The following is a 22,579-nucleotide window of genomic DNA, read 5'->3' as shown; positions in this document are numbered from 1 at the left end:
TTGGCCATGCTGGCAGGGGCTGATGGGAATAGTAGTTCATGAACATCTGGAGAGCCGCAGGTTGCAGACCCCGAGGGGTGGTGCTAGTTGCTAGGGCCAACTCACCCCGCCCACCATCTTCTGCTCCACCCCCACACAGGAGGGCGGGAGAGCAGCCTCTCCTCCTAGGCCATTCCTGTACACTCAGGTAAGGTGGTCAATTCTGGATTTGGGAAATTCATGGGGATTTGGGGGCGGAGCCTGGGAGGGGCAGACTTTGGGAAAGGAAGGAACTTCTGCGGGATAGAACAGGATAGAGCCGCCCCTCCAAAGCAGCCATTTTGTGGAAAGCAGCTGCTCTCTGTAATCTGAAGGCCGGTTGTAATTCTGGGAGGGCTCTAGGCCCCACTGAAAACTGGCAACCCGATCAGATCGGGGCAGGCGTTTCTCTTGCCCCAGCACTGAGAACCGATCCTATCCTCGTGGTCACTCTGCAGTGGGGCAAAAGTGATGCAAACCGGTGGTTGTATGTCTTGTATACCTCCTGTACCGAGAAGTCTGAGGGCAAACGAGTCAAACAGAAGGGTCTGGTAGTAGCCTAGCATTCTTTCCACTGACGTCAACCAGCTAGACGCCTTGTAGGAGCCAGAGAGGAAGGTCTTAAGAACATAAGAACATAAGAACAAGCCAGCTGGATCAGACCAGAGTCCATCTAGTCCAGCTCTCGGCTACTCGCAGTGGCCCACCAGGTGCCTTTGGGAGCTCACGTGCAGGATGTGAAAGCATTGGCCTGCTGCTGCTGCTGCTCCCGAGCACCTGGTCTGCTAAGGCATTTGCAACCTCAGATCAAGGGGGATCAAGATTGGTAGCCATAAATTGACTTCTCCTCCATCAATCTGTCCAAGCCCCTTTTAAAGCTATCCAGGTTAGTGGCCATCACCACCTCCTGTGGCAGCATTGGAACCATTGTTTACCCACCCAACTTCTTAGTAGCCCCTTCAGGCTCCCTGCTCCTGTGGCAACTGGCCACTGACAGGCATGTCCAATCCATCAACCATTTCTGAAAAGCCAGCAACTCCAGTGGCCAGGCCAGCCTTATGTGGCAGTGCGTCCCCGTGGCTGTGCACACACTGCCTAAACCATAGGTGTCAAACTCGCGGCCCTCCAGATGTTATGGACTACAGTTCCCATCATCCCCTGCCAGCATCATGCTGGCAGGGGATGATGGGAGCTGTAGTCTATAACATCTGGAGGGCTGCGAGTTTGACACCTGTGGCCGAAACTGTGATGCTTGCTTGGGCCCAATCTTGTTTGTTTGTTTGTTTACTTTTAGCCCGCCCTGTAACCGAAAGTCTCAGGACGGGTGGCGTCATAAAATAAAAGTCATAAAATATCGATCAGCCTAAAAAAACCATGACGATATATAACAATATAACCTATGTAAAATCCATAAAACCTATTGAAACCTATCAACATTCATAAAACGCATTAAAATTCATAAAAACCCATTTAGAAATTCATAAAACCTGTTGAAAAATTCCTATTACCAGGAAAGGGAAACCATCCCTTCAGTCAAAGGCCAAGGAAAATAGGTGCGTCTTCACTGGTTTTCCGAACACATATAAAGAAGATGCTTGGCGCACCTCATGGGGGAGATGGTTCCGCAGTCTCGGGGCCACCACTGAAAAGGTCCTATCTCTGGTCTCTACCTTTTTTTTACCACTGAAGGTGGTGGCACCACCAGAAGAGCTTCATCTGCTGATCTCAGGATACAGGCAGGTTGATATGGGAGGAGACGTTCCTTTAGATACCTGGGGCCCAAGCAATTTTCTCCCATTTAGTAGTAGTGCTAGTAATAGTAGTAGTAGTACTATCAATCGATCGATCGACTGATTGACTGACTGATTGATTGATTGATGGTGGTGGTGGTGGTGGTGGAGAAGGAGGAGGAGGAGTTTGAATTTATATCCCACCTTTCTCTCCTCTAAGGAGTCTCAAAGTGGCTTACAAGCTCCTTCCCTTCCTTTCCCCACAACAGACCCCTTATGAGGTAGGTGGGGCTGAGCGAGTCCTGAGAGAACTGTGACTAGCCCAAGGTCATCCAGTAGGAATGCAGGAGTGCGGAAACACACCTGGTTCACCTGATAAGCCTCTGCCACTCAGGTGGAGGGGTGGGGAATCAAACCCGGTTCTCCAGATCAGAATCCACCTGCTCTTAACCACTACACCACACTGCTGTTTTGCCCTCCCTAATCTCTGGCTGTCAAAAGCATCAAAGGTCTCCTGTGGCTTCTGGAAGATGCCCGGATTCACACTTTGGAGGGTCTCAATGGCGAGAGACTCCCGGAAGGCGAAGCAGCCCCCTCCAGCCCTTCTCTGCCCACCCCAACGTGGGCCCGCAGGTGACCTATTCTTCAAAGACGACCAGAGCCCAACTCCAGGACTGACGTGAATCCGTTACAAGCAGGAATGCTCAAGTGACTTGAGGGAAAAAAAGAAAATCTTTTAATTTCCCATCAAGACGAGCTCCCCATTATGTATCATTTGCAGTGGTCAGCACAGTGGAAAACTTGGTTTATGGACATCTTCTGACAGGGCTGGAAATATTATTAGAAGAACGGCATCTCAGCATATCTAAGTATAGCAGACCTGCCGATTTCCTCTGTGTCCTCCCTCTCTCTCTCTCTCTCCCCCTCCCTCACTCTCTCTTCTCCCCCCACCTCTTCTCTTCAGCAAAGACACATCTGGGGCACTGGAGGGATGGAATGAAAGGGGGACTCGCTTCAGATTGATGGTGAAAATGAATGGAGGCCTGGGCAGGAGAAGGGACTGTGGAGGGTAGTGCCAAGAAACGTTTCAGCGAGGGATACAGGCAGGGCTGCTGTCCCCCCACACAAGGGAGACCCCCCCCCTTACCTCTCTGGTTGACGCTGCCACCGGTCAGGTCCAGACAAAGCTCCTGCAGTGTGGCCAGAGAGGGACTTTGCTTGGACGGGGCCGGTGACGGCTCAAATCCAGGAAGCAGGCTCGGACCACCGAATCTCGGCCCCCTGGTTGAGCTATGACTCTGCTGCCGCCTGTTCAGTAGTGACGAAAAGCGAGATGGCTGAAGTGAACGTTTTGCATTCGAGACAAACGGCGCAAAAAATAAACACAGGTGTGCTCTTTGAGTCCTGGCCCAGATGGCCCAGGTGAGCACCATCTCGTCAGGGTTGGCTTTGGTTAGGACTCGGTTGGGAGACCTCCAAGGGAGTCCAGGTTGCTGCGCAGAGGCAGGCAATGGCAAACCACCTCTGCTCACCTGCCCTGACCTGGACGACCCAGGCTAGCCTGATCTCATCAGACCTTGGAAGCTAAGCAAGGTCAGCCCTGGTTAGTTCTTGGATTGGATGGGAGTCCACTAAGGAACATTTGGGCTGCTATGCAGAGGCAGACTATGGCAAACCACCTCCGTTCATTTGCACTGATGTAGATGGCCCAGGCTAGCCTGATCTGATCAGACCTTGGAAGCTAAGCGAGGTCAGCCCTGGTTAGTTCTTGGATTGGATGGGAGTCCACTAAGGAATATTTGGGCTGCTATGCAGAGGCAGACAATGGCAAACCACCTCCGTTCATTTACACTGATGTAGATGTCTCAGGCTAGCCTGATCTGATCAGACCTTGGGAGTTAAGCAAGGTCAGCCCTAGTTAGTTCTTGGATTGCATGGGAGTCCACCAAGGAACATTTGGGCTGCTATGCAGAAGCAGACAATGGCAAACCACCTCTGTTCATTTGCGCTGATGTGGATGGCCCAGGCTAGCCTGATCTCATCAGACCTTGGAAGCTAAGCAAGGTCAGCCCAGGTTAGTTCTTGGATTGGATGGGAGACCACCAAGGAACATTTGGGCTGCTAGGTAGAGGCAGACAATGACAAACCACCTCCGTTCATTTACACTGATGTAGATGGCCCAGGCTAGCCTGATCTCATCAGACCATGGGAGTTAAGCGAGGTCAGCCCTGGTTAGTTCTTGGATTGGATGGGAGTCCACCAAGGAACATTTGGGCTGCTATGCAGAAGCAGACAATGGCAAACCACCTCTGTTCATTTGCGCTGATGTGGATGGCCCAGGCTAGCCTGATCTCATCAGACCTTGGAAGCTAAGCAAGGTCAGCCCAGGTTAGTTCTTGGATTGGATGGGAGACCACCAAGGAACATTTGGGCTGCTAGGTAGAGGCAGACAATGGCAAACCACCTCCGTTCATTTACACTGATGTAGATGGCCCAGGCTAGCCTGATCTCATCAGACCATGGGAGTTAAGTGAGGTCAGCCCTGGTTAGTTCTTGGATGGAAAACCACCCAGCAAGTCCAGGGTTGCTATGCTGAGGCAGGCAATGGCAAACCCCCTCTTGCCTTGATGTGGATGGCCCAAGCTAGCCTGATCTCATCAGGGTCGGCTTTGGCCAAGGTTTGGACGGGAGACCTCCAAGGAAGTTCGAGGTTGCTACAGAGAGGCAGGCCTGGCAAACCATCTCTTGATGTGGATCTCATCAGATCCAGGAAGCGAAGTTGTATTGGTCCTGGTTAGTGTTTGGAGGGGAGACCACCCTACAGCTGCAACTTGATGGCACCTCCCATCAATGGGCCCTTAAAGAAATCTCCCATTTTTCATCATGGCAACTATCAAGTCAAAAGATGTGAAGATACTGGAGAGCAGTAAAAGACAAGCTGCTCTTCAAGCCAATAGAGGAATGTCTTCTTGCCTTTCTGGCACCCCTCAAAATCTGGCACCCTCGGTGGTTTCCTAGGTTATCCTCATGCTTGAGCCAGTCCGACCAAGAGGGGGATGCCAGACCTGACCGGCTGCTGATGAACACACACCTCTCTCCTCCCAATGTTTCCCCGAAGGGTTCCTTCCTCTTCCTTTCCTGCCCCCTTACACACTGTTCCTGCTAAATCCAACAACAGCCATCGCCAGGGAATGCTGGGAAAAGTCCTTCAAATCCAGACAATAACAATTCCATTTTTAAGCAAACGACAAAAGGAATCTGGAAGTTTCAAAGCACTTCTGTGTTTACAGGAGAGCCGGGGGAGAACCTTTCGGAGGGGCCGAAAACCGGCAGCATTCGGACCGAGCAAAGACGTCCCGGCGGACTGGAACCATACAAGGAACAATGGAGCCGAGGTACAGAAATAAAGAATCTACAAACAATTCTTTGCAAACCTCCCCACCCCACCCCCCGCTAATAGATGTTGGATCGTCCAGTATTGCAAGAGCTTCATCAATCTTGGAGATTCATATTGGCCCAGAATAATAGACCCCGGGAGGTGATTATTCATTTGGTGTTTCTAATAATGGTTTTCAGGAAGTCACCGTAAAGGTGTCTTTTTGCCCCTTCCCTCCCCCTCCCCTGCTGCCCCCTCCCATTTTTTGTTCAAGCATGACTTTTCCCCATCCATCTCCCTCCACGGCTTGAGCAAGCACATTTGCAGGTGGGGGTGGGAGGGGAGGAAGTCATGGAAGTCACAACCCACTGAAAAAGCACCAGTGGGACGTTTGCCCAAGGAGATGACCCTGGGATCTCGCCTCCTTGGCGTTCGACTGTTTTGCAGGTCGTGGTGGCAAACTGAGAAACAGTTCGGCGTGGAGGGAAGTCACGTTTTAGGGATCTCAACGCAGCTCGTGCACTGAGTTACTCTAGAGAGGAGAGTCAGGTGTTACCAGGGGCGTACTACCCAGGGGGGCATATGAGGTCAAATGTCCCCGGGCTGTGGCCATTTAGTCACATGGGGGGCAGAAAATCACCCCCCCACATCCCTCCTCCTCCCCCCCAGGTCCATACACTGACTTTAAGACCTGGTGCAAAAAACCGTTGTTTGGTCATGGACCAAACTTGATGAACCGCTGGACACTGCAGAACAGTTATTATGAACCTTGATGGAACTTGATGGCCACCCATACAGGGGTGGGGGGGGACTCAGATTTTGGACCGGGCTGCATCTTTCCTACATACACCTCTGGGTGTTGCTTGAGGTGGACATATGAAATTTCCAGGTTCACTACTAGTGCCTTCCAGTTCTTCGATTTTTGACATTTTTTTATCCCCAAAACCGCGGAACTCCCTCCAACTGGAGACACATCCAGATGTAAAGGGAATGTCGACATGATGAAATGAAATCTGTCATAGTGTCCCTGGAAGGAACACAGGAAATTCTAATTATCGGAGAAAGGTTGGGATTCTCAAACAACATTTGTGATCATCTTTTTTTTAAAAAAACGACCAACTTCTTTGTGTTCTCATGATACTTTAGGGTCATTGTTCCCAACCTGGGGTACATGTAACCCAAGGGGTACGCATCAGAGAGTTTGGGGGGTACATGAAAAAAAATTATGTAATGGGCTTGCTCATATGGGGGTACAAGTGAAAACAACTCTTTACGGGAAGGAAACTACATAGGGGTCAGTGTGTGCGCCTTTCTTCTTTGGATAATTTTTGTGAGGGGTATAGATTAAGCTTTTCAAAGCTTTTGAGAGGGGTGGTTTAAAGACCCAAGATGAGATAGTGAACGCAGTTGTGAAGACCCTGATTTGAATCCCTGTTCAGACTCAAAATTCACAAGGGAAAACTCGCCGCTATCTCTCAAGCCTGACCCACAAAGTTGTGTGGATAAAACAGGGACGATGTCATGTACTAAACCGCCCAGCTTGTGGGGGGAGGAAAGTATGTTTGAAATGTAATTAAAGCAATTAAAAATTTTAGTTAAGCCAGTATCTGTCCCGGGCTGGAAAGGTTGGGAGGTAAATTAACCCCCTAACTGTCAAATGCTCAAATTTCACCTTGATCTTTTTATAGATCTCGTTGCCGTGACAGGTCGAAATGTTTCGTTTGCTAAATTTTTCAGGGCCCCGAACGCTGCACATTTTGAGGCAGAAATTTCGGTGGGGCCCAGCCGCCCCTGCCTAATGCCCCGCTCTGTGGAAAGGGGACGGACTCCCAAGGAAGCGTGCATAAGAGTTGACAATACCAGGTTGGGAAACACCTGGAGATTTGGGGGCGGAGCCTGGGGAGGTTGGGGGCCAGGGAGGGGAGGGGAGGGAGTTCGGCAAGATCACCGATGCTCTCCTCCAAAGCAGCCATTTTCTCCGGAATCTCTGTTGTTTGGAGATCAGTGTGAATTCCAGGGGATCTCTGGTTCCCACCTGCAGGTTCACAACTACACAGCAGCCTCCATCTTGGTCCTCCAGACCCAGCGTCCAGATTCCTTGTATTGTCGCAGCCCCGCAGCCCCGCACCCCCACCCCGACTGCGGCTGTCAAAGAAATTATCTTACCTTCTAACCTTAGAGCTGCCATTCTCTGAAATTCGGGTTCCTGGAGCCATCGCCACATCCGCTTGAAGGTCTCCCTCCCGGACTTCAGCTTGCTCCAGGGCTTGGGGTTCCTCAGCAGGTCCGACAGGGTGCCCTGAGACCGACAGAGCACCCTCTCGGCGAAAATGGCCTGGGGGATGCTGTATCTCTTGAGCTCCGCGATGATCCGCTGGGCTACCTCTTTGGTATTGATCTCCTCCAGCTGGCTGGAGAGGACGGTGGTCTGGGTGGCGATGGGGGGGTTAGGCCGGGCGTTCATGTCCGACCTGGGGTGGCCGTAGGCCGGTTGGCCCATAGTGTTCGGGGAGCCCATGGTGGAGTTCTGCGAGGGAGACATCTCCCGGGGAAAGTGCTGGTCCATCCTGCCAAACATGCCGGCCGAATGGGTCTCGAAGCTGTTGCCGAGGACCATCTTCTCGTTGCCCAAGTGGCCGGCGGAGTGTCCCGTGTAGTTGTGCATGGGGGCCAGCTGGGGGCTGGGCAAGGAGGACAAGCTCTGCCCCATCCCGATCTCCTTGTGGTACGGGCTGTAAAAGTTCCCCCCGGACCCCAGACCCCTCTCCTCCCGCATGAGGGTGAAGCTCCCGATGACGTTGCCCATCGGCAGACACTGGTGGTGGTGATGGTGGTGGTGGTGGTGTTGGTGGTGGAACTTCTCGTGGAGGGGCTGCAAGGTGGTCAAGGTGGTGTAGCTGTTGCCCGTGCTGGCGGTGGGGGAGTCCCCGCCGAAGCCGAGTCCGGGGTGCAGCGAGGTGGCCAGGGCATGCTCGGCCCGGTGGTATTCGCTCCCCTCCAGGACGGAGGCCATTAAGGAGGGCCTCTGCAGGGCCGAGTGCAAGGCCCGGCTGTCGCTGTGCATCAGGTCCTGCTCTTGGATGGACATGTCCCCGCCATTCTCCAAGCTCAACTGGACGTTCATCCTTCCGACCACTAGGACATCCTCCCTCGGGCCGACGCCTCGCAAACGTACTCTGAATCCCCGGCGCTTAATCCCTCGAGCCAATTAATCGCCGCCCCACGGGAGGGAAAGGACCGGGCTGCCCTCTGACCTTTGTGGAGCTCCTTAAAGAGGAGGAAACAGAGAGGCAGGGAGACAGAGAAGGACGCCGGTGGGGTTTAGGAAAGATGGCTATCCTCCGGCAGGCCAAATGAAGCATGCCTGCGCCAAACTTCAACGCTCCTTTTCGTCTTCCCGCTCTGGAGGTGAACAGATGTGTACCAGAGGGGGAGACACCCCCCCCGAAGATGCCTCCAGCTTCCAAACCGTAGCCAGACAGAGGACCCCAGAAGCGTTTCCCCCCCCCACAAGGAAGCGGTGAGATCTGCCCTCCCCTACCGCATGCAAAGTGAGAGAGATTTCCATGCCTCTTTCAGCGGCGCAAGGTGGATTTGACTCACGAGAGGAGCCACGGGGATGGAGAGGAAGGGGACGAGGAATTAATCTGGCCACATGCACAAGTCAAAGCACACCCCCTGCACCACCACCACCCCCCCAGCCCGGGCCCAAATTAACGTGGCTTACCTAGTGTCAAGGGCTGTATTTGCTGAGCATGAGGAAGGCATAGAGGGCTGCAGGAGGGAAAAGAATGAGAGAGAGAGGGATTGGGAAAGCAATTTCTTTTAACCTGTGTACAAAACCACATCAATACAGCTGGCTAAATTTCGTCCCCCCCCCCACTCCCACCCCGGGGGTTCTTTAAAAGGAGTGGGGGGAAGAGAGAGGCACTCCCTAAACACAGTAATGCAAACTCCTTCCCTGGGTAAGAAATTAGCCCCAGTACATTTACGGCTCAGAGCAAAAGTCCCACTCTTTTGGAGCCGGAAGATTCTCTCGCCCAACTGGCGGTCCAGCCGGCTGCTGGAAGGAGCATCTGCCCAGAGAAATGCATCAGTGGGATACGTTTGCTGGCTGTTTGCACGGCTCCTGCCCGTTTAATCCCAGCTAGTCTTAAACGGGTCCAGCTTCTACTAACCTCCTCTTTGTCTCTCTCGCTTTTCCCCTCTTGCGTTTTGATTCCTCTGCCTCTCTCCAGAGAGCACTACCGAGCTTGCTGCTTTTCCAGCCCAAAGCCACTCTTATTGATTCCACAGCCCAAACCCTGCGCTTTCCTGCTTCCCCACGTCACCAGCCTAAAAAATCTGACAGATTGCAATCAGAGGCCAACCTGATTTAACCCAGTCAGGCCTGGATTCGGTGAAGAGGGAAGGAAAGAAAGAAAGAAAGAAAGAAAGAAAGAAAGAAAGAAAGAAAGAAAGAAAGAAAGAAAGAAAGAAAGAAAGAAAGAAAGAAAAAAGGAAGGAAGGAAGGAAGGAAGGAAGGAAGGAAGGAAGGAAGGAAGGAAGGAAGGAAGGAAGGAAGGAAGGAAGGAAGGAAGGAAGGAAGGAAGGAAGGAAGGAAAAAAGGAAAGAAAGAAAGAAAGAAAGAAAGAAAGAAAGAAAGAAAGAAAGAAAGAAAGAAAGAAAGAAAGAAAGAAAGAAAGAAAGAAAGAAAGAAAGAAAGAAAGAAAGAAAGAAAGAAAGAGGTTTGCCAGGATAAACAGTAGCAAAGGCATTAGTAACATACTTTGTCTCGCAATTCTGCATGATTTTGTAGGCTGTTTGGTTTTATTTGTGGATCTAACCAAGATCCCTGTTTGTATTTAGATGCAGGGGAGAGAGTTTTGCTTGTGATTTCTCTGTCTTTTTTTTTCTTTTCAGCCGTGGCTCATTGCAGAGAGGAAATAACTTGCCTGGAAGTTTCTCCTCTCTTGGATTTGGTCTTCTGATTGTCCATCTCTCTGTGGCATCCAAAATCCACACATAGGGGTCAAACTCGCAGCCCTCCAGATGTTATGGACTACAGTTTTTAGTTTTTTATGAACTGTAGTCCATAACATCTGGAGGGCCACGAGTTTGACACCTGTGCTACATAACAGGTTGCCAGCTCCAGGTTGGGGAATTGCTGGAGATTTTGAGGATGGAACCCTGGGAGGGAAGAATTTGGGGAGAAGAAAGGCCTCGGGGATGTCTATCGCCCCAGTGTCCCCCTTCCAAAGTAGCCATTTTCTCCAAGAGAACTGATCTTGGTCACCTGGAGATCGATTGTAATAGCAGATCTCCAGGTGCCGCCTGGATGTTGGGAACCCTACCTAGAGCAGCGTGGTGACGTGGTTAAGAGCAGGTAGATTCTAATCTGGAGCACCGGGCTTGATTCCCCACTCCTCCACCTGAGTGGCAGAGGCTTATTTGGTGAGCCAGATGTGTTTCCGCACTCCTACATTCCTGCTGGGTGACCTCGGGCTAGTCACAGTCCTCTCAGAACTCTCTCAACCCCACCTGCCTCACAAGGTGTCTGTTGTGGAGAGAGGAAGGGAAAGAAGCTTGTCAGCCACCTTGAGTCTTTTCACAGGAGAAAAGGTGGGGTATAAATCCAAACTCTTCTTCTTCTTGTAGAGCAGGGGTCTGCAAACTCCCCAGATGTTCATGGACTACAAGTCCCATCAGCGCTGCGCATTGGCCATGTTGGCAGGGGCTGATGGGAATTGTAGTCCATGAACATCTGGAGAGCCAAGTTTGCAGACCCCTGTTCTAGAGTACCTGGTTGCCTCTTTCCGACAGTGGACAACCTGATGGTTTTGGGAAAACTCACAAACCGGACTTGAAGGCAGGAGCCATTCGCTGCTATTTGCCTCCAGAGTTTCCTAGTTCTCCCAAGATGCTTTGCCTCTGACTATGGAGAGTCCACCCTCAATCTCAATCCGAAACCTAAATCTGAAGAACTGACTTTGAAAACTGTCAGAGGAGGCAGAATGATTCTTTTTAGTCACCTGACTTCACTGTGAAGTTTGTGGCATCCTGGGAAAAACTGGCGAGTCAAATTAAGAATAAACAAGAGGGGTTTTTTTAATGACAAATAAGGATTTCACTATGTTGTTGAAGGGTTTCGCGGCCAGGATCAACCGGCGAGGGGTTTCCCACACAGCCACCACAGCCCAGAAAACCCACAACAGCTACGGAATTTACGGCTTGATATTCTGAAGAAATTCATCTTTCCAAAGTGTCTACAGAAGACTGGAGGCTGCGACGTCGGTCGTAAGAGTTCTCTAATCTTCTGGCTTCTGAGCTCAAGAAGCAAAATGCATTCCCTCTTCTAGGACAGAATATCTCTTTGGGGTTTAGATTCATTTACAAAATGTATACCCCACCTTTCTGCCTTTGTCAGGGCAACAGAGGTGGCTTTTAACCCATGATCCTAAAAGACAAAGAAACTGAGTCAATCGTTTTCTGCAAGGAGATAGAGATGCATTTTTCCAATCAAGTGGACTCCCCAGGCCAGCCTGTGTCTGAATTACCCAGACAAGAATTACAAGATGAATTTTCATACCATGCCCAGATCTGCCCTTTATATCCTATGATTCTATGACTGTGTCCCTGGATAGAAACATGTCTATTTACTTCATCCGCCGTCCATCTTTACCGCTAAGACCCAAGTTGGATCTTGCAATGTTAAAAAGGCTCCAAGAACGCTGTAATGTCAGGCCATCAAATGGTACAGTAAAATATTAAATAAAACACTAAAGCAGTCCTTCGTTGGGATTTTGAATTTTCTGCTTCCGTATGTTTGTGTAATCTATTTTGCGTTGTTTTTGTCTTTGTTGCAAGCCGCATTCCGTGCCGTAAGGACGAAAGGCGGCTAATCGGTGTTTTAAATGAATAAATATGATTTACATGTGATCTGAGGAGGAATCAGACTATAATAAATAAATAATAGGGTGCATACAAATAAACCCCCAAAGAAGACTGGCAAAAAAATTTTTTCCACAGTCATTCCAGCTATAGCTCTGATCCCTTTCTTAAGACTATCCTTGTGGATTATTTCATTTTGCACATTCTGCGACAATTTCTGTTGGCGATATCTGTAACTCAGGATTGTTATTTCAACATTGTCCTCTCCCCACAATATTGTCAAAAATAACTTTTTTAAAAAAAAGAGGGAAAGAGAGACAACTCTAGAATATATAGCCCCTAAGCTAGACCTGCTCTTAGTTGTTCAGCTGGGTTGAATGAGGATTCTGTCTCAGTGTGATTCTGGCCACAATGGTCAGGTTTGGGCCTAAGTTGAAACCTGGGGCAGACATCCTCAGTCCTCTTCACAGGGCAACTGCCAGCCCTCCACCCCAAAAAGAGCAGCCAAGTTCCTGATTCATCAGCCAAGATCCACTTGTCAGGCCACGTGAGCATGAAGGAAGACCTGGCCGTGTGGCTCTGTTAGCTCCCTCTGGCTCAGAGGCTGTGCCTCAGCTCGGTTGCCACCTCCAGGTTGGAAAATTCCTGGATATTCGGTAGCAGAGTCTGGAGAGGGGAGATTCTGGAGAGATATGTGATGCCGTAAGCCATCCAAACCTGCCACTTTTCTCCAGGGGAGTCATTCTCTGGAGTCTGGGGATCACTTGTAATTCCAAGAGAATTCCAGGAGGTTGGCAACTCTAGGCAGGTCTGAGAAAGTCTGTTTCAGATTTTGGAGCCTTCCTCAATAAGGAAGCCAACCCCATTCCTTCCTCCCCAAGCTTTCTTTGTATCAAGAGTGTTTTCATCTACCCCAGGGCCGGATGGAGCGTGGTGTTACTTAAACTCTTGGGGAATACAAGAGAATGGTGGTGTTATTTAAGGAGAAGAAGAAGAGTTGGATTTATATCCCCCTTTTCTCCCCTGTAAGGAGACTCAAAGGGGCTTACAAACTCCTTTCCCTTCCCCCCCCCACAACAAACGCCCTGTGAAGTGGGTGGGGCTGAGAGAGCTCCAAAGAACTGTGACTAGCCCAAGGTCACCAGCTGGCATCTGTTGGAGTGCACACTGCACAGGCTAATCTGGTTCCCCAGATAAGCCTCTACAGCTCAAGTGGAATCAAACCTGGTTTTCCAGATCAGAGTGCACCTGCTCTTAACCACTACGCCACTGCTAGCTCTTGGTGGCGTGATTTAAACTCTTGGGGAATGCACAAGGAGTCTCTGTCCACCATCGCCTTGGACTCTGGCAAAGACCCTATTTAGGCTGCGGACGCTCTAATCCAAGAAAAACTTATTCTGCTCACGACCTGACACCAACAGAGGTTTACCAGGAGCCCAGACCACAAAAAGCCTGCAGAGGCAGGAGATACAGTTGCTTCATGGGCTGCTAAATATAACATCTGTATCTCCCCCTTTCTGCAAAGTCCTTCCTTGTTTTGATCCACGGCCTTTTTTGTAAGCCGTTGAGTGCAGCCGCTCAGACGGCCTCCATCCCACCGCAAAAGCAACAACAATGCTGCAAAAACAACTCAAAAAGGGACCATCCGGCAGCAGCTCGGGAGCCCACATCCATCTCCTCTATCAGCAGCCAAAGTACCAACCAGGAAGAGACACTCAGCAAAGCTACAACTGTTCAAAGCCTGTTCTGAAGCAGACTCGAAAATGCTCTTCTTCCTCCGCCAAGAGGGGTTTTCAAGGTGACTTGCGAGCAAAGGATCTACACTGCCAAACGCAAGAGGCCACCCCAAACTGGTTAGCCAAAACCCTTGAGCAGAGGTAGCCTGGTTCAAAATGGCAACGCTTCCCTCTAAACCACCAAGTCCTTCTCAACGTTCTGACAAGCATCAGTTCCTTTATCTAGGGTGGGCAGAACCCAAAACATATTTATCTATCTGTTTATACAGTTTGGATGCAACTTTCGGCCCCTACACGGCCCCCCAGGTTTTCCAACAGTTCAAAACCCACAGCGATAAAAGCACATTGAAAAACCATTACCCATCAAGTCCCCCCTCCCAAACATCCGTCGTTAAATATTTAAAAACAGAGTTAAATATATACGACAAACATAAACACGTCGGCCAGAAAAGAAGGATCACTGAGGGAATGCCAGATGAAATGGAAACATCTTCACCAGCTGGCAGAAGACAGCGATAGATGAATCTCCGAATCTCTGCAGGGAGAGAGTTCCTGAGATTCGGGGCCACAACCAAGAAGGCCTGCAGTCACACAGGGCCCTAGATCACTATTTTTAGTCCATCCCAATATCATACTATTGGGGGGGGGTCCCTAGTGTGGGACTGGGGAGGCACACCCATTGGAGATTTTCTCCAGCACCAGCTCCATTGAAATGAATGGAGCAAGTTGTGAGCATGCTAGTAGTGTTGGGATTTGTGCAAGAGAATTTGCTGGCGGGTTATGTTCAGCAGCTTTTACCATTCTCCCTCCCTCCCTCTCTGTCTCATATTTTCTGGGATCGATAATGGCAACCGCTGCTCACCTCAGCCTAAAAATACAACTGCTAAACATCCAACTTTGGAAAGGCTGCATTTTCCTATTTACATACATCGAGGCTGAGACAGAGGAATTGTCTCCCTGGATCAGGCCCAAGGTCCATCTACGCCAGGGGGCTGTTTCCAAAAATAGCAGGCTGAGTGTCCTCGGGAAGCTCACAGACCAGTGCTGAGAAGGGACGGCTGTGCCCTCGGGTTGGCCTTCCGAATCAGAGGTAGACTGCTTTTGCACACTGAGGGTCTATTTAGCCATAATACTTAACAGCCATTCTCAGACTTGTAAGAGCAGTCCTAAGCAAATCTACTCAGAACTACATCCCATGTTATTCAATGGGGCTTACTCTGAGGAAAGTGTCCTTGGGATAACAGTCAGGGCCTTGTTTTGTTGGGCAGATATTCTTGGCTTACAGGTAGACCATGGTCTGGGATAGAGGCTATATATGGGGGGTAACTGGTAGGTGGATTGCCCTGCCTTAAATTCAGTTGGATTAGATTTTTCTTGTTTGTTTCTCTCATCCTAGGAAGCAGCAATCCCAGATAATGTATGAGTAACACAGGTTTCTTGGACCACACTGTTGATCTCTCCCTCTCCAGCTATTAAGGAGGCTAGAAATTCCTTTTCAGATTTCTTGGAAATAATTCTGTACCCCCCAAAACATGTGTGTCAAGAATATTTGTCATGGTTACATTGTTACACTTTACCCCTTATCCATAAGCAAAGATTCTGTTCTCATCAAACAAACCAACAGACCATCAGACAAAGTCAAGCAAACCGCAAGATGAGATACCAACCAATATCATAAAACCAAGATTATCAAAAACTCTCATGAAGAATGACATAAACATGCCCCACAGCAATGCAATATCCCCAGCTAGGCAAGGAACGGGAATGCCAGTAAAAGATGGGGATTACTCCACCATAACTATGGCAAGGTTATTAGGGCAGACTCTAGAACAGTGGTGGCAAACCTATGGCACTCCAGATGTTCATGGACTACAATTCCCATCAGCCCCTGCCAGCATAGCCAATTGGCCATGCTGGCAGGGGCTGATGGGAATTGTAGGCCACGAACATCTGAAGTGCCATAGGTTCGCCACCATGGCTCTAGAACAAAAGGATTTGTGCCTTTGATATGCTCAGGCCCAGAGCCAATGAAATCCTAAACAGAGCTACACTGTATTAAACCCACTGACTGCAATGGCTTTAAAAGGGTATAACTCTGCTTTAGATCGCACTGTGAATAACAGTAGTCACTTGGGGTGCGGAATTCATGACCGCCAGAGATATAAAAAGAAGGTCCTGTCGAGCTATCCTATGGGATATGAAACACAGGAGGGGCATTGTACCCCTTGACTTGCATTGAGGGAGGCAAGAGAGAAAAATCTTTCTCAATCACATCCTGTTCACTTTAACCCTCTTAACCAAACTTGCAGCTATATATTGTCCAAATTTCAGCTATGATTTTGCCACATTTCATTTTATACATTCTGTGGGACTGAGGTTTTTGCGGTGGGGAAGGGAGGGTCCATAAAAAAAACTGTTTGGAGCATCACATGTACCAGTGCCCCAAAATAAAAAGAGATTAGAACTGTTAACAGAACTGTAACTGTAACTTCATAATCCCCTTTCTGTGTTGTTCTTAGCACACCTTGCCTGAGACAGTTTGTTGTTTGCATTTGTCTCTAATTCTGTAACCCTGGTCCTATTCCATTGGTCACCAGATATTTCATGCTGTTTGACTGTCCTGTTTCATATCCTGCCATTCTCCTGGGTATCGGCCAAAAAGGTGGACTATTAAAAAGCAAATAAATAAGTAAATCAGGAAGAAGTTGGACTAGTTAACCCTGCTGTTTTTGAGAAAGGAGGGCTAGTTAATCCCTGTCAATAATAACTGCCTGCAACCAGATGGAATACAGTGACACAAAACATGGGTAACACCAAGTTCTGGGTTCAAGTCTTCCCCTGTAGCTCAAATTATCACCAACGCCACCCAGCAGAAATCAATAGGCTCTGAAGGTTGTAACATTGTTTAGGATTGCTGTCCTTTGTAAAGTCACCCATCTTTCAGTCCCCCAGGCCTCCATATGCTACACAGGAAGGTTCAGCAATACCTGCCTACCCTACGCAGCCGTCACAAAGGTTACCAAGTTTAATGACCGCAAAGCATCTTGAACACACTGTGAAAGCACTACATAATGCAAAACTCCGGAGTGTCTGTGGGAGATGCTGTCATCGGGAAGAAGCTCTTAGGCCAATTGCTTGTTATGGTTTTAACAGTCGGTAAGTATTGGATCTGGCAAGATAAATTTTAAGAATGCAACGTTAAATATTGCCAGCAACAACATTTGGCCCGCGTCCAAAGAGACAGGGTTTGGTGCCCTTGTCTTTCTCTTCCCATCTCAACAAGACACCCTGAAATGCTAAAGTCTGTGGGGCAGGAAACCTGTTGGTTTGACTGACGGCTTTATTTCGCCATAGACGGCCCCACTGCGTTTCTGGCCTGGCACAAATGCAATGCAGGCCGCAGAAAAATCTAAAGCCACCCCTTGCAAATCCCCAGATGGACAGGTCACAACTGGGATCCTCATGGGATCCAAAAAAAATTCAAAATCAGTATCTGTCCTAACATAGGATGCACAAAGCCAGCGCCGCCATAACGCAAACAAGAGAGTGGGCGATCGACAGTGACCGAAAAGTAATCATTCGCTTTTCAACTGGTGGCGCAGAGATGCCTTTTGTCTTCGTATGGATTGCAAGGGGGAAGGGGAGTGGGGGGGAGAAATAATTATGAAAGTCCAATCCATACCGATGGATCAATATTTTGCAGAGATCTGCTCTAGCCCGGCGTTGACAGCGCGGCCAAGCCCTGGATGAGAAAAGCGACGGAGGCCTGCGGGAGCTGTCCGCGCGCCCGGGTGCTGAACAGGCTCCCCGTCGAAACGCCGCGCGCTTCAGCACCGCCTGCAAAGATGGCCATTTCAAAACCCAAATAACCAGGACAGGCGGGTTTTCTTTGCTCCATCCCGTGTGCCTGTCATATTTGGGTTCTTTTTTAATATAGAAGTTGGGCCACCTTGCTGGAGCTTTATATAAGGATGACGCCAAACAGCGTTTGAGCAGAGATTTCCTTCCAAGAAGCAGCAAGTAGACCGCTTCGCCGTTCCAAAGCCTGTCAAAATTGTATTTTTTTCCCCCGGCGAAGTTGGGGGAAACAGTTGGGTCAGAGATGGTGAGAAAATAGGCTTTCCTTTAGTACAAAAGGGGATAAGAGATACTCAGCCACCACAGCTACACTGATCCTGTAGTTGTCTGAAATTGTCTTGGATCACTGGAGAGTTGTTGTGGGTTTTCTGGGCTGTATGGTTGTGTTCCAGTAGCATTTTCTTCTGGCGTTTCGCCTGCTGGGCCACAGATGCAGGCAAAACGTCAGGAGAAAACGCTACTAGAACACGGCCATACAGCCCCGGAAACTCCACAACACTCCAATGATTCCGGCCGTGAAAGCCTTCGACAATACTCTGCCTTGGATCAGCTGCCACAGACCCTGTGCCTCTCAGGTGGAAGGGATTTGGTGCCTAGGCTAGACATAGCTATAAGGCGTCGCTTGATTTTGGCAATGGAGCCAGCGCTATAGGGTTGGAAAATAGGGTTAGAGACGGTATCAACATCCCTCATACCCAAACTCCACGTCCCCAATTCGGGGAGGAAAGCATCTTTTTTAAAAAAAATCCTTGGGGGAAGAAAACTGTTAGCCAAAACCCTACCTCACCCCCTCCCAGACCCTAAAGCCGATTTCTTCAACCCCCTCGCCAGTGAACAAAAAACTGAATTTTTCTTTTCTCCTCCAAGAAACTTTCCCATTGGTTCCTGCGCCAAAGGCGATAACCGAGGGCCATCATTTTAGCCATGTATTGAAACTGCTTTTCCTAGAAAGAGGCAACGCGAACTGCTGGCGTTTTGTCTAAGGAAAAGCACGGTTATAAATATACCCTTTTAAAAAAAAGATATAAAGGGGGAGAGGGTTCAGATAAATTTGACTTGGGCCATGAACCTCCGGGGAGCACACGGCGTTTTTCAGGGAAAGGCAAAACAGGAATGTCCATTATAAATGCATGCAAAGGTAGGAATCAATTACCTTGGCAAGGGGAGAAAGATATGCTTATAGTTCATATTCCAATTTAACCTAATTATGAGACAACAGCAGATGCGTTTGGAACTCCGGCGGCCTCCCTGGAAACCCGAAACGGCTCCTACATAACTCTTGCAATAAGCCGGTGCGTTTTGTGTGTGTGTTTGTGTGTGTGTGTGTGTGTGTGTGTGTGTTTTAAAAGCTCTCTTGGATAGAGTTTAAAACACCATTTGGTTGATTAATTCCCCTTTATTGATCAATCTGCTATTTGGCAGCCGAGCCAGGCCCCCTCGCTGCATATATTTCAATACATTTCCCAACCATTAAAAGACACAAAATACTCTTAATTTTTTTTTGTAGTTTGTAAACTCCCTCCCTCCCCCCCCCCTCCTCCTCAAGCGTTCTTGTCGACAAGAAAACGGCGCAAAGGCCTCATCGCTCACTCCGAGGAAAGGAAGACGCCCCTAATGTAATAAAGGGCCTTTTAACAGCATGCAAATTGCATTATATAAATTTAATCTCTCTCCTCTTTAGGGGAACTTCGGAAGAATAACTTGCCGATTGTTAATGAAATGCCGACAGAAAAAAAGGGGGGGGGACGGGAGGGGGGGGACCAAGGAAACCCTCCTTCGGTCTAGATGAGCTCTAGAAGAGGTTTGGATATGTTGGAATTAAATCCCATATGATGCTGAAGAAGAGGTTTTGCTATCCCGGCTTCCCCACTATTTGAAATGCGGAGATTGGTCATAATGATGATGGAGAAGAAGAGCTGTCTTTTTATACCCTGCTTTTACTCTGCCTTTTGAGCCTCGAAGCGGTTTACAATCGTGGGAGGTCGGCGGGGCTGAGAGAGTTGGGAGAGAACCGTGATTGGTCCGGGGTCGCCCAACAGGCTTCATGTGGAGAAGCCTGGAATCGAACCCGGGGCTCCGGGTTAGAATCTGCCGCTGGTGTGGAGGAGGAGGGGATCAAAGCCAGTTCTCCAGGTCAGACTCCGCCCCTCTTAACCACGACACGACCCTTTAATAACGTGAGAATAAACTAACCGGGAAGAAAAGCGGAAATGTCACAGGAAAGTAGAGCACGTGGTTATTATTATTATTATTATTATTATTATTGAAGAGGCAGCTTTTGATCCTTTGGAACTGTTTTAATATTTCGCTTTCTGTTTTCTCACCCGGCTCCTGGCTCTTCTTGAGGGACCATAATTTCCCAGAAATGGAAACAGGAGTAAGATAATCCCAGCTCAGCCGGGTAGATTCGAGTCTAGAAGAACCTGAGAGGCCAACAAGGTGGGGCTGTTGGGAAGAGCTTTCCAAAGTCAAAATAAATAGCGGCCATGATAAATAATGATAAAATAATAGATAATAAAATGACTGTTTTTGGAAATATCAGCTGGCGCAATTCTCATGAACCCCATTCATTCCCCTCCCAGCCAGGATACCAATTTCCCTCAGAAACTATTTAATCACAGATAGATAGAAAGGATAGAGAGAGAGAGAGAGAGAGAGAGAGAGAGAGACCCTCAGAAACTATTTAATCACAGATAGATAGATAGATAGATAGAGAGAGAGAGAGAGAGAGAGAGAGAGAGAGAGAGAGAGAGAGAGAGAACGAAGAAAGTTGGCGGAAAATATGGTGTGAGTGTTACAAAAAAAATCACCTAATTCTGAATTTGGGGTGTAACCTCAGAAGACTTATTTGGGGGCATTTGGGGGGGATATTTTTTTGTGGGCCAGGAAGGGATCGGGGAAAGGGCAGGCGGGCATGAAATCCAAGTCGCCGGGCCAAAAAGCCAGGAGGCTCAGAAAATGATTAATTCACGAAGCGCGCGGGCGGGATTGGCCCGCCGCCGGGTTGCCAAAGAGTTTGCTGTGCTCACCGCGACCAATTTGGGTTCTTTTAAGTGCTCTTTTTATAGGAGAAATGCTCTCGCTCGCTCTCTAAATGCATGCACGTCTAATATCACATTTAATGCACCTCTCTCTCTCTCTCTCTCTCTCTTTCTCTCTCTCTTTGTCTCGAAATAAAACATGTTTTTGATTTGCAAGGTGGCATTCAGATACAAGCTCAGCTGCAACCCGCACACAAAAATGAGTCCCACAGTTAGGAAATAATTGGATCTGGGGGAGCAACCACGTAGATTGAAGCCCTCGCAAGACACATACGCTCGCTTCGGCGGCAGTCCGGCGCGCCTTTACTCGCGAGTAAAGCCGCCCAGAATTAGGTGGGGGCCGATCTTTTCTTACACCTGCGTCGAGCATTTGGTCATTGGCCGTAAATAAAGACGACGACGGCCACTACTGCTCCACCTGCGTGAGACCCTCTGCTTTTGGGGGTTTCCAAAGCTACCTTTCAGGGCACGGCTGGGCAGGGGGAGGAGCCCCCTGAAACGATTACTCGAAGCGTCGACCTGAGGCCACCCCGAAGTCCTCCGACCGAAGTTTGCGCCTGCTTTGTCCAGTGGCGACCCACATTTGCCAAGCTTTGGGAAATCGCTCGTGGTCCCGATGCAGGCTTTTGTCAGCCACACGGGGAAATATATATATTTCGAGTTTCATTTTATGGGGGGAAGGAAGGGAGCGGGGGGGGGGGTCCTGCAGACCCGCGAGGAGAGACCCGGTCCCCGAGCCGGTCTGACACCGCTCTCCTTTCCCACAAAACTCCCGGCAGAACCGGCAGCGGGACGGAATCCGAATCGACCTCGCCTTAATGGGGGGAGGGGGAGGCTGGCCCACACCCACGTTCCTTGCCCGGATTTCAAGAGATCTGGTCCCCGCGCACGTCTGAATGGAAAGACGTGTTAACCCTGATGTTGCTCCAGACCGAGCAGAGATTCCTCCCTTGTAATCCTCACCACCCTTACTTGGAAGTAAGCCCGAGCGAACCCAGGAGGGTCACGATCCCAAGAGCTGCTCTCCTGAAGACTGGAACGGTCTCCAGCACCACACTACCAACCGAGGATAGCCAGACCCAGAAGCCGGGCGGGGGAGGGGGAGGCACGGGATTTACTCCCAAGGAAACCTGCTCCATCTCGGGGCCCGAGTCTCCCCTCGTGGGGCTCGAGATCCGGGTAGAGCGTCCGGTGAGTCCCCGGCCAAGGAAAAGCAGAGGCCGGGAGCGCCTGCAAAATGTCCTGGGGGAGGCAGGTGGGGGGACACGGCTCCGACCTTGCAGGTCACCCTACTCGTGGCGTAAGTGGCACCCGGGTGGTCGTCACTGATCAGCCCTCTGCTGCAGAGCCGCCCGCCTCCCTCGCCTTCCCCCCCCCCCAAACAGAGGACAGAGGGAACAGGCAGAAATTCAACCAGCGCAGCTTTTCTCCTTTCCCCTTCTGGGGGAAGCTCCACCTGTTGAATGTGCACCTGTTGTGGGGCAGTTAAAGGCGTGGGGTGCCTCTCCCAAAGCGGAAAAGATCTCCCAGTTTCCAGCGGGCTCCCATCTTCCGGGGTGGGGGTGGGTGGGTACCCCGGCTATGGAAATGGAGTCGTCCGGTATTTTGGGGTAATTTTTTTTTTGTAATTAATAGGGGCCCAACCTAGAACTGTTTTTTTTTAAATAACTTTGTTGATTTTTTTTGAAGTTACGGTATTTTAATTTTTAGACGATGTTTGAAGTCCACTCCTTTCGCTCAACGGTGGCCTGGGAAATACTGGGTCCGAACAAAAGGTGTCCCTTATATATTCGCATGTAACCGTCGTCAGCCCAAACCCATTCGAAACCCAGGACTCGATTCGCCACCGTTCCTCGGAAGTAAGCCCCGCTGTGTCCTGCTGCACGTGTTTCCCACGCCCACGAGCAGCGGGAGGGATCGCTGCAAACACACCTCTCGAATAATCCTCCG

At 49.6% G+C, this 22,579-nt stretch overlaps 1 protein-coding gene across 3 annotated transcripts in view; it reads right to left on the bottom strand.

Annotated features, from left to right (window-relative positions):
* LOC125441251 (hepatocyte nuclear factor 6-like) overlaps positions 1–9,390 on the bottom strand; it is a 47,663-nt gene extending 38,273 nt beyond the window's left edge. For 2 of the 3 annotated variants that reach the window (XR_007245806.1, XM_048511718.1), the window contains exons 1-3: positions 9,303–9,390; positions 8,852–8,898; positions 7,291–8,391 (exon numbers count right to left, since the gene is read on the bottom strand). Coding sequence is in view for 2 of the 3 variants with exons in the window: in XM_048511718.1 (XP_048367675.1) it covers positions 7,291–8,248 (958 nt within the window). In the remaining variant the exon portion in view is untranslated. Of the gene's footprint in view, positions 1–7,290; positions 8,633–8,851; positions 8,899–9,302 lie in introns of those variants that run through there. The other variant, XM_048511729.1, reaches the window with a different exon arrangement.
* Between the last annotated feature and the right edge of the window lie 13,189 nt (positions 9,391–22,579).

Source organism: Sphaerodactylus townsendi, linkage group LG01, assembly GCF_021028975.2.
Source record: "Sphaerodactylus townsendi isolate TG3544 linkage group LG01, MPM_Stown_v2.3, whole genome shotgun sequence".
NCBI lineage: Eukaryota > Metazoa > Chordata > Lepidosauria > Squamata > Sphaerodactylidae > Sphaerodactylus > Sphaerodactylus townsendi.
This window is presented reverse-complemented; position numbering and strand designations above follow the sequence as displayed.